Below are 17,692 nucleotides of genomic sequence, written 5' to 3'. Positions count from 1 at the left end.
CTGAAATCCTTCTGTGAGACTGTAAAATTAGTCATGAAACAGTGGGCAGTGCCTCCCTTGGTACCTCCATGCAGTGCTCCAAAAATTACAGGGAAACCTTCTGGGAGAAACTGCAATATCTTTCTCAGAGTTCCAGCAGAAGAAATATTATGAACTCTGCAGGGCATGTGGTGGGTGGACATAAGTACATTGACTCAAGGATATTTGAAATATATTTCTAATACTTATAACTCCTCAAGGGACACAGTGAAAAAATAATAATATTAGTTAACACTTACTGAGTGCTTATGATGTGCCTGGAATTGTGCTAAAAAAAAAAAAAAAGAAGAAGAAGAAGAATCTGTTTTATCTCAATTTATCCTCTCCTCTATGAGGTCAATATTGTAAGTTATTTTCATTTTATGGATGATAAAAATGAGGCTCAAAGAAGCTGCAAAATATGTCCAAGGTCTCATAGATAATAAGCAGCAGAGCTAGGATTCAAACTGCAGGATGTCTTCTTAACCACTGTGAAAAGATAAACAGAAGACATGGGATTATTAACAGTAGCAGGATAATTACAATCTCCAAATAATTACCTAACCAGATCTAGCAGCATCATGTATCTCCTTAGAAAAAATCAAGGCATAAAAAGTTTGAGATTTTTGCACAAATTGAGAGCCAGTCACAGAAGCTAAACCCTTAGGCATCTGTGTTTGGCATTTACTCTCTCCCTCTCTGTGAAAACATTGAAGGTAGTTTCCTCTTTAATGCCATGCTCTGAAAATCCTGACCCATGGGGTCCATGCTGGAGTTGTCAGTGCAGAATCGACCATTCCCATTTTAATTATGCATCCCCATGGGGTCCCTGCCCATCCACACCCAGATGACTGGTTCCTTTTCAGGCACACACTCCATTCTGTGAGTCAAGGGGAAGGACCCAGTTCTACCAAGTACTGGAAAGAACCCAAGAGGGCTTGGGCTTGGGCACTGCTGTCATCTCCATCTGAAATGTGAATTCTGGAGTAGCTGGCTGAGGCACCAACACTCACAAGACCACATTCATTCAGTATTAACTTTTCCCAAAAACCAGAGCTGAAATGTGGAAAAATGAACTCTAAGCAGAATTACTTCTCAGAGCGCCATTTTCTGGTTCTCCGCCAAAGAGGTCACACACAAAGGCTTGATGTCAGAATCACCAGAAGCTAACAATGGGGGGCTGGCAATACTTCTTCTAGTAGGAAGAGGTCACAAAAGGTCAAAGTCAACTCCACGTAAATGGCAGCACCATTTTTCTCCAAGATTATTTTCTCTCAAAATAACAAGGCTGGTGTCACTTTCTTTATGACCCAAAGACATTTCAGCTACATCTGGTGGAAATCTATTGATCCCATCATGTGCCCAAAGGGAAAACCTTAAAACACACAGTAGTAGGAACAGGAGGAAAAAGAAGAGGAAGAGAAGATTATTGGTGTTATTATTATTGTTATTAGACGGTGCAGCTCACTGATGTGGCTCTGCCACACCCAGAGTCTTCAAACCAAAGACCATTCTGCTCTACATCATTTAGATTAGTGGTTTGCAGGGGGATTTTTTAAATGCAGATTACCAGGCCACATCTCAAGGAGGATCAAGTTCAAGGCTATAAGGACCAAGAATCTTCATTTTAACAATCTGTAGGTGGTCAAGGAGCTCTGGTAGCATAGTACCTAAGGCACTTGACTGCTAACCAGAAGGCTGGTGGTTCAAACCCACCAGCCACTCCTTGGAAGGAAGGTTGGGCAATCTACTACCCATAGTGAAACCACCTCAGAAACAAGGAGGTGTCACTATGAGTTGGGTTCAACTCAACGGCACATAACAACAACAACAGCATTAGGTGGTCAGGTGACCACACTTGGAAAAAATTGGCTTTAGACTTTCTTCTGCATTAAGATAAGAGGCTGTGGATCAGATGAACCCTCAGGTTTCCTACAGCCTCATGATTCCAAGGTGTCCTCCTATTTATCTTGTTGCCCTACTTAAGTCAGTTGCTTTGGTATCGTACAACTGCCTTCTTTCCTTTAACCTTTCCGACAAACTTCACTGACCTTTCTCTGTCCCTGGATTATCTGTCTGGATCCAAGAAGCCTAATACTTAGAATTATCTCAACACTTGATAGGTAGATCCTGTAGCTGGCCCTGATAAGTATCAACTCCCAATACAAACTGGATAGCAAACATACCACTTTATCAGCTTTTAGTCTGCCCTCATTCTTAATATTTAATCACTCCTGACCAGAGTTTCCTAACTTGGCACCTCTAGAGGAGCATGAGTAGGCTTCAAGGCATCTGGAAACTCTCTGAAATGCCGTGCAAAATTGTATCAAAATGATGGGCACAAGGACATTTTTGCTGAGATGTGAGTCAAGTCCATGGCCAACAAAGGTTAAGAACAGTGGCTCCAGATCTCCTCAGACTCACCTGGCATGCTGGCTGTGGTATAGTAAGTTCATTTTTCTAATTCTAAGCCACATTGTTTGAGTGATGGACAGTTCCTAGCCAGCATAGGCAGCTCACAAAAAGAGTGCAATTTAAAAATCTAACTAGACCACATTCCTATTTCTTAGTAATGTGCTAGACACTTACTAATCACCAAGAGCAGAAGATCAAATAAAATATAGCTCCTGGGAGATTCTGGAGACAGCAGTGGTGTCAACAACAGTCTTTCAATTTCTCCAAATATCTATGTAAAAACAGGCATAGCAAGTAGATAACAAAACCAAAAACCCATGGACACATTTACACCAAAACTAGGGACAAGACATCCTCACAAACTCCTTATTACATGTAGGTGAAGACAAATCACCAATAGCATAAGTGTCTGTGGAGAGAGAAAAACAAACCAACTGGGTAGTGTCTGATGGACCTCAGGATAGAAGACCTTGGGTCTAACAGCCAATAGAATTTCCTGTGCAAGGTCCCTGGGTGGTGCAAATTGTTTGTGCTAGGCTACTAACAAAAAGGTTGGTGGTTCAATTCTACCCAACGGCACCACAAAAAAAAGAACCGGCAACCTACTTTTGTAAGCTTATACTCATTGAGAACTCTAAAGACTGCTGTGCTACTTTGACAAACATGGGTTGCTATGAGTCAGAATTGACCCAATAATAGTAGGTTGGTTTGATTTTCCCTGAGTCTCCCATCCGTCTGCCAGTTTGCCATACTTCGGTGACTTTGGCATTGCTATGATGCTGGAAGCTATGCAACTGGTATTTCAAATATTAGCAGGGTCACCTGTGGTGGACAGGTCTCAGCAGAACTTCCAGACTAATGCAGACTTGGAAGAAAGGTCTGGAGGCTGAAATCTGACAATTAGCTAGTAAAAATTCTGTGGATTACAACAGAACATTGACTTCCTTGCTTTGAACATATCATCAGGAGGGATCACTCACTAGAGAAAGACATCAGGTTCAGTGAAGCAGAGGGTCAACAAGGTTGTAGGAGACACTAGTAAGATGGATTGACACAGTAGCCATGACTATGGACTCAAACATGTGCTGAAAATTATGAAGATGAACAGGACCAGGCAATGTTTTGTTCTGTTGTCCATAACGTCACAATGAGTCAGAGTCAACTCAATGACAGCTAGCAACATTCCCTGGGTCAATTTGAAAAATACACTTGAAACTGAGATTAGGGTTGTGGGTAAGTGAAGTATGTCTTCTCTAAGAGGAGTGAGAGAAGGGTCCCAGTAAGGTTGACTGGAGGGGCTGGAGGGCAAGGTTGGTTTCCACTCCAAGGATGTACTTGCCTTCCTACCCTCACACTTAGGATTTATCCTTGACTTCCCTGGTGGAAGCTGAAAAGCACTCTGGAAACAGAGGTAAGAATAGATGAAAAGAGAACTGAAATGCAATCAGTTTACACATTTTTTAATCTATAAAATGGGAATACAGTACCCACTCTGTGGTTATAAAGATAAGATGTATGAAAATACTATATAAATGAAAAGACGGAGGAGGGAGAAGTATTCCAGAAAACCTTATACAGAGATACATGTGCTGTCTTGACACAGCTGTGTATTGACAAGCATTTTATCCTTGTAACAAGATGATTTATCAAGTCTATGTATACAAACATGTACAAATGCTCCCAATAGACACAAAGTCTTCCTACATAAACTGAAGTGTGTTCTTCATTAATCCACTCCCAGGTGTAATATTATTAAATCTTCCTTGAGCTTGAGAATCTTACCCATCTGCTAAATGAGATGAAACAGTCGCAGAGGCCATTAAATAGGTCTGGGTTTTAAGCCAAATGACCTTACTTTATACCTTGTTGTTAGCATTGTTATTGTTAGGTGCCATCAAGTTGATTCTGACTCGTAGCGACCCCATGTACAACAGAATGAAAAGCTGCCCGGTCCTGCATTATCCTCATAATCCTGCTATGTTTAAGCCCATCATCATTGCAGCCACTCTATCAGTCTATGTCTGAGAGTCATCCCCTTTTTCTCTGACCCTCTACTTTACCAACCATGATCTCTTTCTTCAAGGATTGGTCCCTTCTGACAACATGACCAAACTACATGAGACAAAGTCTGTGTTATTCTCACATCTAAGGAGCATTCTGGCTGCACTTCTTCCAGGATAGATTTGTTCATTTTTTTCTGGCAGTCCATGGTATTTTCAGTATTCTTCACCAACACCGTAATTCAAAGGCATTAGTTATTCTTCCCTCTTCCTTATTCAGGAGCTCTGGCGGCATAGTGCCTAAGGCGTTTGAGTGCTAACCAGAAGGCTGGCTGTTCAAACCCACCAGCCACTCCTTGGAAGGAAGGTTGGGCAGACTTCCTTAGTGATATCATCTCATAAACCCAAAGAGGGGTCACTGTGAGTCTAAATCAATTCAATGGCAGTGAGTTTGGTTTGGTTTGCTTCCTTATTCATTATTTAGCTTTCATATGTATATGAAGCAATTGAAAATAAGGCTTCAGTTGTTGTTGTTTGCTGTCAAGTCGGCCCGACTCATAGCGACCCCTCCTTGGGTTTCCGAGGCAGTATCACTACGGAAGTAGGATTGCCCAATCTTCCTTCCGAGGAGTGGCTGGTGGGTTTGAACCGCCAGCCTTCTGGTGAGCAGTCAAGTGCCTTAGGCACTATGCTACCAGAGCTCCTAAAGAGCTTCAGTTAGGTGCACCTTAGTCTTCAAAGTGACATCTTTGCTCTCCAACACTTTATAGAGCTCTTTTGCAACAGATTTGCCCAGTGCAGTACATTATCTGATGTCTTGACTGCTGCTTCCATTGGTGTTGATTGTGGAACCATATAATATGAAATCTTTGACAACTCCAATCCTTTCTCCATTTATTGTGATGCTGCTTATTGGTCCAGTTGTGATGGTTATCATTTTCTTTATGTTGAGATGTAATCCATATTGCAAACTGAAGTCTTCAATCTTCATCAGTAAGTGCTTCAAGCCATCCTCACTTTCTGCAAGCAAAGTTGTTCCATCTGCATATCACAGGTTGTTAATGAGTCCTCTAAAGCTAATGCCACATTCTTCTTCATATAGTCCAGCTTCTCAGATTATTTGATCAGCATACAGATTGAATAAGTATGGTGAAAGAATACAACCAAGACACACTCCTTCCCTGATTTTAAACTATGCAATAGCCCCCTCTTCTGTTTGAACAACAACCCCCTGTTCTATGTATAGGTTCCTCGTGAGCACAATTAAGTGTTCTGGTATTCCCATTCCTCTCAATGTTATCCATAATTTGTTATGATCCACACAATCCAATACTTTTGCATAGTCAATAAAACACAAGTAAACATCTTTCTGGTATTCTTTGCTTTGAGCCAAGATCTATCTGACATCAGCAATGATATTCCTCCTTCCACATCCTCTTCTGAATCCAGCTTGTGTTTCTGGAAGTTCTCCATCAATATACTGCTGCAATCATTTTTTAATTATCTTCAGTAAGATTTTACTTGTGTGTGATATTGTTTGATAATTTCCACATTCTGTGGGATTACCTATCTTTGGAATGGGTATAAATATGGATCTCTTCCAGTCAGTTGGCCAGGTAGCTATCTTCCAAATCTCTTGGCATAGATAAGTGAGTGCTTCCAGTGCAGCATCTGTTTGTTGAAACATCTCAATGGGTATTCTGTCAATTCCTGGAGCCTTGTTCTTTGCCAATTCATTAAGTGCAGCTTTGACGTCTTCCTTCTTTACCATTGGTTCTTGATTATGTGCCACCTCCTGAAATGGATGAACATCAACCAATTCTTTTTTGTACAGTGACTCTGTGTGTTCCTTCCATCTTCAATTTTTTCTTCAGTTCTTTCAGCTTGAGAAATGCTAAGCATGTTCTTTCCTTTTGGTTTCCTACTCCAGGTCTTTGCACATTTCATTATAATAATTTGACTTTGTCTTCTTGAGCTGCTCTTTGAAATCTGTTTGGCTCTTTTATCTTGTTGTTTCTTCCATTTGCTTTAGCTACTCTCCATTCAAGGGCAAGTCGGAGGGTCTCTTCTGACATCCATTTTGGTCTTTTCTTCCTTTCTTGTGTTTTTAATGACATTTTGCTTTCTTCATGGATGACGTTCTTGATGTCATCCCCCAGTTCTTCTGGTTTTCAGTCATTGGTTTTCAGTGCATCAAATCTATTCTTTAAATGGTCTCTAAATTCAAGAGGGATAGAATCAAAGTCATATTTTGGCTCTCATAGACTTACTTTAATTGTGTTCAGCTTCTACTTGAACTTGCATATGAGCAGTTGATGATCTGTTCCACACTCGGCTCCTGGCCTTGTTTTGGCTGAAGATACTGAGCTTCTCTACCACCTCTTTCCACAGATGTAGTCGATCTGATTCCTGTGTCCTCCATCTGGTGAGGTCCACATGTATAGCTGCTGTTTATTTTATTGGGAAAAGGTATTTATAATGAATTAATCCTTGGTCTTGCAAAATTCTATCATGTGATCTCTGGCATCATTTCTATCACCAAAGGCATATTTTCTAACTACTGATGATTCTTTATTTCCAACTTTTGCATTCCAATCACCAGTGATAATCAATACATCTTGATTGTTTGTTTGGTCAATTTCAGACTGCAGAAGTTGGAAAAATCTTCAATTTCCTCATCTTTGGCTTTGGTAGTTGGTGAGTAAATTTGAATAGTAGTAGTAGTAACTGGTCTTCCTTGTAGGTGTATGGATATTATCCTAATACTGACACCATTGTACTTCACAGTAGATCTTGAAACATTCTTTGTGATGATGAATGCCATGCCATTCCTCTTCAATTTCTCATTCCTGACATAGTAGATGATCACATGGTTGTCTGATTCAGAATGGCCCAAACCAGTCCATTTCAGCTCACTAATGCCTAGATATTGATCTTTATCCATTCCATTTCATTTTTGACAGCTTCCAATTTTCCTAAATTCATACTTCGTACATTCCACGTTCTGATTATTTATGGATGTTTGCAGCTGTTCCTTCTCATTTTGAGTTGTGCCTCATCAGCAAATAGAGGTCCCAAAAGCTTTACTCCATCCACATCATCTGAAGGACTCAGAAAACACTGATTACACAATTCCAAATCAGTTATCCAGTTGGGCATGTCTTGCTACTCAGGGTCTCTATAACAGAAGGAAGCATGGTGTGGTAGAAGAGTCCCTGGTCTCAGGCCCAGCTCTTCCACAAACTGGCTGGGTTGCACTGAGCAATTTACTTACCCTGTCTGAGCCTGTTGTCTTTATTAATTTAACAGCTATTTCTTGAGCACCTAAAATGGGTCAAGTACTATGTCCCGGTAGAGGGGACAGCCCTGCCCTCAAGATCATATGCCAGAGACAAGGAGCTTTCCATTCTCTAATGTAATTGTTAATTCCTTAATAAGAGTTTAAATATATTTAAACTTGTCTAATCATCTGAATCACCAAGGACACTTGCTAATAATACAGAACCCAGGTCACTTCACAAGCTTGCTGAGTCACAATCTCGAGAAAGGGACTTGTAAATTGGTATTTTAAACAAATGCCAGAAATGAGCTTCATTATGGGGTAAGTTTAGAGAATGCCAACATAGAATATAGCTCCACGAGGCTCTCAAATCAAAACTTTCAAAGAGAGAGGGGGGGGGCCAATGGAGCTCTGTCCTCTGGAAGGGTCAGGTGTGTTCATTTGTGGAGCTGGACCTTTACTGGGGGTTCTTGCTTCTCACCATCCTACAGATGCAGAGCCTCGTCATATGAGGTACAGGCAGGAGCAAGCTGCACACCCACTGCTGTTGACAACTTAAATGAACAAAATATGATGGTTTAAAATGATGTAAACAAAAACTAAATAAATAAAGACAAAACTAAAATAAATGAGAGAGAAATCAAATACCAGGTATTTTGGATGTTAGAGTTCAGTTAAGCACTGCATTTAGTTTGGGGCCTGCTGTTAGCTCAAGTCAAAGGAGACAGTACATCTGCTAATTGTCTTTTCTATTTCACCCATGTTGAATTCTGGGTGGAGTTCCATCTTTTACTTACTTCTTCTGAACCAAATTACAATTCCCAAATTTATTCTGTTTAAAGATGAGTAAAGTCATTGCCCATCCCCCAGAGTTTAATATTTTGTCTCAATGCACTTATAGCTGATTAGAAAAGCAAAATTTACTGTACAAAAAAAAATATCCAAAAGGAATTCTCCTTCTCCAAACATACACTAGGACCTGATGAGAAAAATAACACATTTTGCAAAATCTGCAGTTGAGGTCTGTTTTTGTTTTTGTTTTACATCAAAAGAGTTTTCTTCCTTTGTATTAATTCAGATAACCCTGAAGATCCAGCCACTTTCCAGAGATTGCTCAACAAGGAAGAACTCAGAAAGCACTGATTACCCAATTCCAAATCAGTTATCCAACTGGGCAAGTCTTGCTACTCAGGGTCTCTGTAACATAAGGAAGCCTGGTGTGGTGGAAGAGTCCCTGGTCTCAGGCCCAACTCTTCCACTAACTGGCTGGGTTGCACTGAGCAATTTACTTACCCTGTCTGAGCCTGCTGTCTTTATTAATTTAACAACTATTTTTGAGCACCTAAAATGGGCCAAGTACTTATCCCAGTAGAGGGTACAGCCCTGCCCTCAAGGAGATCACACTACAGAGAAATGGAGCTTTCCATTCTGTAATATAATTGTTAATTCCCTAATGTCAATGCCAGTTCTCTGTCACTCACTAGTCTGACACATTAGGGAAAAAAAAAAAAAAAGTGAGTGAATGAGGGAACAAATGAATGAGTGAATGAAGCAAATAGATTATTTTTAACCACCTTTATTTTCTGTGGTTACCTCCCTTTTCATAGTCCCTTTTGCCCTATAACTCAAACCTAAGTGTTCCATCTTTTTTATTTATACACACACACACACACACACATATATATAGTGTAGTGCCTAAGGCACTGCTAACCAGAAGGCTGGTGGTTCAAACCCACCAGCCACTCGTCAGAAGGAAGGTTGGGCAATCTACTTCCATAGATATACCACCTCGGAAACCCAAGGAGGGGTCACTATGAGTCGGGTCTGACTCCATGGCACATAACAACAACTATATATATATATATATATATATATATATATATATATATATATACACACACACACACACAATTGTGTTTCAGTGATAGTATACAGAGAAAGTTAAGTACCCATTTAACACTTTCTAAACAAATCGCTCAGTGACATTGCTTACGTTTTTCACAATATGTCAACATTCTCATTGTTTCTGTTCTAGTTCTGTTTCAGTAATCTGGTTTTCCTGTCTCCCTTACTTCTCATCTTTGCTTTGGAGTAAATATTGACTATCTAGTCTCCTATGGATGATTCTTTAAAGGATTATAGTACTCATGGATGATATTCTTTATTTTATGAGCCAATCTGTTATTTAGCTGAAAGGTGATCTCCAGGAGTAGTTGCAGTTCAAAGTTTAAAAGGTATCTCAGGGTGACAGGCTCGGGGTCGGGGAGAGGAGAGATCCTCTACTCTCAACTGTTCCAGGAAGACTGGACATTTTAAGAATTTGACTTCTATTCTACACTTTTTTTCCCCATTCTATCAAGATCCATCCACTTATGACCCTGATCAGAACAATCACTAATGGTAGCTGGGCATCAGACCTCCTGGTCTCTGGGTAGATGAGGCCATTGTTAATGTAGGCTATTTGTTGTTAGGTGCCATCGAGTCATTTCTGACTCATAGCAAACCTATGCACAGCAGAATGAAACACCGCCTGATCAAGCTCCAGCTCCATGATCCTTGCTATACTTAAGCCCATCGTTGCAGCCACCATGTCAATCCATTTCATTGAAGGGTTTCCCCTCTTTTGTTGACCCTCCACCTTACCATGCATGACATCCTTCTGCAGGGAATGGTCCCTTCTGACAACATGACCAAAGTAGATGAAACAAAGTCTGGCCTTTCTTGCTTCCAAGGAGTATTCTGGTTGCACTTCCTCCAGGACATATTTTTTAGTTCTTTTAGCAGTCCATGGTCCTTTCAGCATTCTTCGCCAGCACCACAACTCAAAAGCATCGACTCTACTTCGGTCTTCCTTATTCTTTGTCCAGCTCTCACATGCATACAAGGCGATTGGAAATATCATGGCTTGTGTCAGGTGCACCTTGGTCCTCAAGGAGACATCTTGCTTCTCAGCACTTGTAAGAGGTCCTTTGCAGCCAACTTGCCCAGTGTTATACATCATCTGATGTCCTGACTGCTGCTTCCATTGGCATTAATTGCAGAACCAAGCAATGTGAAGTCTTTGACAACATAAATCTTTTCTTCTTTTATCATGATGCTGCTTATAGGTCCAGTTGTGAGGATTTTTGCTTTCTTTATATTGAGATGTAATCCATACCACAGACTGTATTCTTCAATCTTCATCAGTAAGTGCCTCAAATCATCCTCACTTTCAGCAAGCAAAGTTGTATCATTAGTGTATTGCAGGTTGTTAATGATTCTTCCTCCAATCCTGATGCCATGTTCTTCTTCATATAGTGTAGGCTATTAGTCTTTGGTTATCTTCTTTCTCTTTTTCTCCAGATGAGTAGAAACCAATAGTTTTATTATAAATGGCTGCTCTCAAGCTTTTAATACCCCAGACACTACTCACCAAATTAAATCATAGAACACAGGCTTTAAAATTATATTATGCCAATTGACTGAACTGTCCCTTGAGACTATGGTCCTCAGCCTTCACACCCAGTAACTCACCCCCATGAGGCGATTGCTTATGTCTATGAAGCATCTGTAACTATGTCCCTATGTGCTTAATTGTATATATGAATACATATGCATGTTTACACATATATGTATATACATATTGATGCACCCAAACATGCATACACATATATTCCTACGTATACACATGTATAAATACATACCTACATAAGCAACCACACATATATTTTTTGGTTGTTGTTGCAAAATCCTATATGCTATAGCACTTATTTTAAAAGTCCCTTAATCTTCTGTACCTTCTTAGTGACATCGTTTACCTTAGTCAAGATGTGCACACTTCACTCACATTCAGCATTACCTATCAAATCACCAAAAATAACTAATGTCTACTATTTAGAGAATGATTTCTCCTATCTCTCTCTCCCATCTCTGGTTGGTTTCTGTGCATATACCCATTTTTGTCTTTTTATAAATACAAGGTCATATAATACTTATCCTTTTGTGATTGGTTTATATCACTCAGTGTAATATCCTTCAGATTCATCATTGTTTTGAAGACTCATAATTATTTTTTATGGCTGCATAATATTCCATTGTATGTATGAACCACATTTTGTTATCCGTCCATCCATTGATCCATTGGCACTTAGGTTGTTTCCATCTTTTTTGCTATTGTGAAAATTGCTGCAATTAACATGGGTGTTCATATGTCTATTTTATGTCTCTGTCTTTAGATCTCTAGGGTATATAAATAGGAGTGAGATTGCTAGATTATAAAGTCATTTTATTTCCAGCTTTTTCAGAAAGTGCCATGCCTTTTGTAATAGTTATACTATTTTACAGTTCCAACAGCAATGGATTAGGGTTCCAATCTCACCACATCCTCACCAGCATTTGTTGTTTTCTGGTGTTTCGCTGTTTTGTTTTATCAGCCATTGTAATAAGGGAGAGAATGTATCTCATTGTAGTTTTGATTTGCATTTCTCTAATGGCTAATGATCATGATTATTTTTTCTTGTGTTTGTTGGTGGCTTAAATATCTGCTTTGATGAAGTGTCTGTTCATGTTTTCTGCTCATTTTTAAATTGGTTTGTTTGTCTTTTTGTTATTGAGTTATTGAAGAATTCTACGTATGTTAGAGATTAGACTCTTACTGGATATGTCATTTTTGAAGATTTTTTGTCTTTTTACTATTTTTATTGAGTCTTTGATAAGCATAAGTACTTAATTTTTATGAGATCCCAGTTATATAATTTGTCTATGCTTCCTGTGCATTTATAATTATGTTTGCTATTTTTTTTTAGAAAATTAAATCCCATAGCCTTATCTGTAGGTTTTCTTCCAAGAATGTTATAGTTCTAGGTTTTATATTTATGTCTTTGAACCATTTTGAGTTAGTTTTGACAGAGTTTACAATCTCTTATTCTCAGGCAAACATAATTTATCAACTATAATCTGCCTTCTTCATTCTTCTCTGGCTCAGTGCTCAGATCTTATTCCATTACTCATGTTGTTGTTAGCTGCTGCTGAGTTGGCCCAGGACTCGTAGCAACCCCATGCACAAGGGATCAATTAGTTGTGATCCATAGTGTTTTCATTGGCTCATTTTTAGAAGAATATCGCCAGGGCTTTCTATTTCAGTCTGGAAGTTCCACTCAAATCTATTCAGCATCGTAGAAACACAAAGCATCCACTGACAGAGGGGTGGTGGCTGTGCTTGAGTTGTGTTGTCCAGGAATCAAAGCAGATCTCCCATGTGGAAGATAAGAATTCTACCAATGCCCTGACCCATACTCATACCGCCCTTGAATATTTTCCTATACCAACCGGAACTTCCCATCAAGTGTTGGACTGTCAAGATCACTAAGGCATAAGTCAAGTGAGCCCAGCATCAAGTCATCATAAGATGGCTACTTGATTAAACATTTGGAAGGAGAAAGATTGAAAAAGCATGGATAAGGATTTCTGGGGAAGAGACATATGGATATACGTAAGAGAATGGGCACAGAGTGTGAGGATCTTAGCATCAAATGTTAACCTCTGTCAAAAAGCAGCCACTGCAGAAGAGACACCAAAGAACCAAGTGGACAGGATGACTTAACCAACCTCAGCCAGTGCTTGTTCATTTGTTTATCTGAGGTGATTAAAGGTCTAAATTAATTCTGGACATTGAAATAAGACTATTTTCAAATGTATAAATTAAATATGTAAAAATTGAAAAAGAAAAATCCATTGACCACATGCTGAGACAAAGTTTGTGTGCTTTACTCTGCAGAACCCAGCTGGTTACAATGCATTCCTCTGCCCTGATCATTCTTTTCTGTTAGGGATGATGAGGGTGGATTCAAATAGCAAAGGGAGCTTTGGGATTATTTAAAATCATTATTTCTCTAGGCCTCAGTTCTTTCATCCATAAAATGAAGGAAATAACCATCGGTAATGAAAATTAATGGAAGATCATCAAGGGCTTTTCAGATGTGTAGATATAATTACAAGATGTTACAGCAAATGCCAAGCTCTGAACTTTAATATATTCCCTGGTCCTAAACTGGGCACAAGAGCTGCCTATCTGAAAGGAGGAGACAAATTTTCCTTTGGCAGCTGGAATTTTAGACTCTTTTAGCTATCTTTGTGTTGGCTCTCTTGCATCAGAACTAGCTGTGTTTGTGAGCATCCCATTTGTTACTTCTGTGGTGGGGAGTGACTTTCCAAAGTGAAGCAGATTCCTGGTCCCTCTGGGCTGCATCCACTGCCTGTTCCCACACAGTCAGAGCATCATGACGATGACAGAGTGGTGTTGTCCAGCTGTAGACAGGCCCCAGTGGAGTCATTGCCAAGATCTTCTCACATCCTGAGTGCCTGGTGGGGGACTGCGGATCTCCACAAGCCAACCAGTGTTAACTGCTTTCCATTTTTTCCCATTCCCTATTTATTATAGCTTTTCAGAAAATTGAGGAGGTGAAATATTCTCCACAAGAGGAAATAATATAAAGCTTAAAAGTCATTTCTGATAGAATGGTGAAATAATTCCACTGCTTTTCTTTGAGGAAAAAATAAAAATAAATAAATAAATAAGACAACCTGAGGCAGCCACTGGGGATTTCATTATTGATAGATTGGAGGAAAACATAATGGCTCTAGATGAACAGGTTTTTCTTTTAACTTGTTAGAGCACTTTGGGATGAAAAGATGAGAAAGACAGGTGCTAGACAATGGAATAAACCTGGCACCAGCTTATTTACATAATTTTGTATAGCGATGCATTGATGTATGAAGTATAAAGTGACTGGGTTGAATAGTGAAAATAAAGAATTTTGGAAAATAATCCATATACACTACCCCACCTTAAAATTACTGAACATTTTATGAAATACCTCTTGCTTCTTTGTGAAAATTACTGGTAGCTAAGGTTGGGCAATCCTACTTCCGTAGTGATACTGCCTCGGAAACCCAAGGAGGGGTCGCTATGAGTCGGGGCCGACTCAACGGCACACAACAACAACAACAACAACAACAAGCAGTGTGCAGTTTTGAGAAAATACAATTTTTTATGCTATTGATTAAGGTAATTCTTAAGAATGCTTTTTCTAAGCTGATGAGACATTGAGTGGAGGATGGGATGGGCAGAGGACCACGCACACCTCTTGCTGCTGTTTCATGGGCCATTCGCCATTTTTTCATGATTAAAGGCTAACAGGAGGGCTGCAAAGGTCTGTGGAGCAAAGATTCTAAACAGCAATTTTGGCTTGCTGAATTGCTACCTAAATGACAGAGTAAGGAATTTAAAGGTTAATGTATTATCTCCTTCGTTAAATGCAGAAGTTTGTGCTATGTGAGAAACTAACCAGTTAATCCTAACTACTTTTGGACAAGCATTCCTTAACAGGCCTTGCAGATACCTGAAACCAATTTTAACACATTCTGGGCCTCCACTGACCACCACGTTACCAGAATGGTGCAGTCCAATTTCCAGGCTGCTTACCAGTCCACAGGCCTACGGGGTGAGTAAACATCCCACATGGGATGGCCTCGGAGAATATTGATGAGCCTGGGAACCTCAGGCTATTATTTCCCAGCTTAAGGAGGAAGCATTTTTAAAACTTGCTACACCAAAAAGCATTTTTGTCTTCTCTTTTCAGTTGTTGCTGATGTTGGCTTATTCTCCTTTTACAAATGTAACTTTTTTATTGTTACCAATATTTTTAACCATAAAATGAACTTCAAAAATGTAAAAGAAGTAATATGTCCTCACAAGGGCTGTGTGTTGAGGTTTTTTGGATATTAGGCCTGTGCTTTATAGCTCAAGGGAGTGGAATAAAAAGTGCTGAGAAGCAATTAGAATCATTATCAGCAAATCAGAGTGTCAGGGATTGGAGAAAAGCAGAATCTTCCAATTTGAAGAGCCCTTAGAGGTTGCCCAGCTGGTCACCACCTTGTGTAAACATAGAAAAGCAGATCTAGATAGGTTCAGGGCACAAGAGCCTAAGGCACTGGTTCTCAAAGGAGAGCCCCAGACCGGAAGCCTCAGCATCACTTGGAAACTTGCTAGAACTGCAGATTCTCAGTCCTCACATCAGAGATTTTGAGCAATCTGTTTTTTAACAAGCCCTCTAGTTGATTAAAAAAAGAAGCCCTGGCCCTTGACTGCTAACTGAAAGATCAGTGTTGGAATCCACCAGCTGTTCCATGAGAGAAAAGACCTGGTGATCTGCTCCCATAAAGATGGCAGCCTAGGAAACCCTGCGGGGCAGTTCTACTCTGTTATGTGCAGTTGCTATGAGTCAGAATAGACTCAATAGCAACTAACAGCAACAACAACTAGAGATTCTGATGCATGCTGAAGCTTGGAGCCTTTGGCCTGAGATCACTTAAACAGGGCTCATTCTACAAATAATTGTGTGTGGCTTTCCCAAAGCCAGTGGAAGAAAAATGGAGACTTTAATTCTTTGCTTCAAGGGAACCTTTGTCTGAGGAAAGCTGTACTGGCCAGATCCAGTTAGTTTCAGCCATTATTCACCTTGGTGATTTCCAACTGTCTTTAGCACTGTGACACCCATCCCAAGAAACATGCCATGAGGATGCATTTCTAAAGTAAAGATAACAGAAACTGCATTTTGAGAACTTTATGATGTTGTGCAGGACTGTTACAGAACCAACACTGAGAATCACTGCCTACTCTTGAGATCACAGAATTCTGTTGACCTCTAACTCCCCTCAACTCCTCAACCAGTGGAAGAAATAGTCATTGAATTCTATTTTAACTCTCTTAACACAAGGAAGGCAACCCCTGGGTGTGCAAACAGTTCCCATGCTTAGCTGCTAACTAAAAGAGTGCACACAGAGGCACCACAAAAGAAAGTATGCCAATCGACTTCCAAAACATTAGCCATTGAAAACCATATGGAGCACAAATGTACCCTGACAATACATATGAGGTCCTCGGGAGTCAAATCAACTGGAGGGCAACTTTTTTTTCTTTTTTTTTAACGCAAGGAGACCATTAACACATGGTCTCTAATGACTCTTCCTGTAGGTTTTAAGATCCCTTACTGTTATTATTGTTGATAGATGCCTTAGAATGGATTTTGACTCATGACAATCCCATGTTAGGGTAGAACTGCTCCATAGGGTTTTCTAGGCTGTAATCCGTATAGTAGTAGATCGTCAGCTCTTTCTCCCAGAGAGCTGCTGCATATGTTTAAATCACCAAACTTTCAGTTAGCAGTCAACTGCTTAACTGTTGCATCACCAGGGTTCCTTAGAGATCCGTTAGGATTGTGTTGTGTGTCAGATCTTTAATGCTGACTTGTTGACATGCTTCTCTCTGCCCACTGATTGAAAAAAGTGGTTTCTGACCTAGGTGGAAACTACAACCAAGACAATCCTAGGGCGGTTATGAAAGGGAAAACACACATACCCTATTTTCTTGCAGTCTAGAACTGCTAGGTTTTCTGTCTTCATCATGAAGTGACCTCTCTCTTTCTCTCTTTTCAAAATCTAGGAACATCCAAAAGAGGATGATTTGGAATGCATTGTCAATCAGGATGAACTAGCCATGAGTTACCAGGAGCAAGCTTCCTCACCCTGCAGTCCTCCCATAAGGTCAGGGCTGGACCCAGACACTTCACCCCAGACTCCAAGCAAGGAAAACATTTATGAGGGGGACCTCGGCCTGGGAGGCTATGAACTCAAGCTTGAGCAAACTCCTGGTCAATCCCCACTGAATTAATTGGCCTGAGCAGTGCGAATATAATCACAAAAAATGCAAGGTTCACCAAGGAATGCAAGCCAAGCTAATGAGGCAGTGAGGGGAGAGACTGGAAAAGTTTTTAAGAGTGTAGATTGGAGAGAATCAAACCTTGTTACATCTATCCTCTGGTACCTGAAGAAATGAAAACATATGATCATCCCTCTATATTATTCAACTTTTGACAGTAGCCATTTTTATTAATGAATTGGGTGGGATGGAGAGGGTCAAAAGTCTAGCTGCTGTAAGAAT

At 40.0% G+C, this 17,692-nt stretch overlaps 1 protein-coding gene across 1 annotated transcript in view; it reads left to right on the top strand.

Moving 5' to 3' along the window:
- SLC9A9 (solute carrier family 9 member A9) overlaps positions 1-17,422 on the top strand; it is a 1,057,350-nt gene extending 1,039,928 nt beyond the window's left edge. Inside the window, exons 15-16 of the mRNA XM_007952889.1 lie at positions 15,089-15,194; positions 17,195-17,422. Coding sequence (XP_007951080.1) covers positions 15,089-15,194; positions 17,195-17,422 — 334 coding nt within the window. The remainder of the gene's footprint in view (positions 1-15,088; positions 15,195-17,194) is intronic.
- Positions 17,423-17,692: the final 270 nt, after the last annotated feature.

This window comes from Orycteropus afer, unplaced genomic scaffold, assembly GCF_000298275.1.
Source record: "Orycteropus afer afer isolate SDZICR_OR568_19922 unplaced genomic scaffold, OryAfe1.0 scaffold00363, whole genome shotgun sequence".
NCBI lineage: Eukaryota > Metazoa > Chordata > Mammalia > Tubulidentata > Orycteropodidae > Orycteropus > Orycteropus afer.
This window is presented reverse-complemented; position numbering and strand designations above follow the sequence as displayed.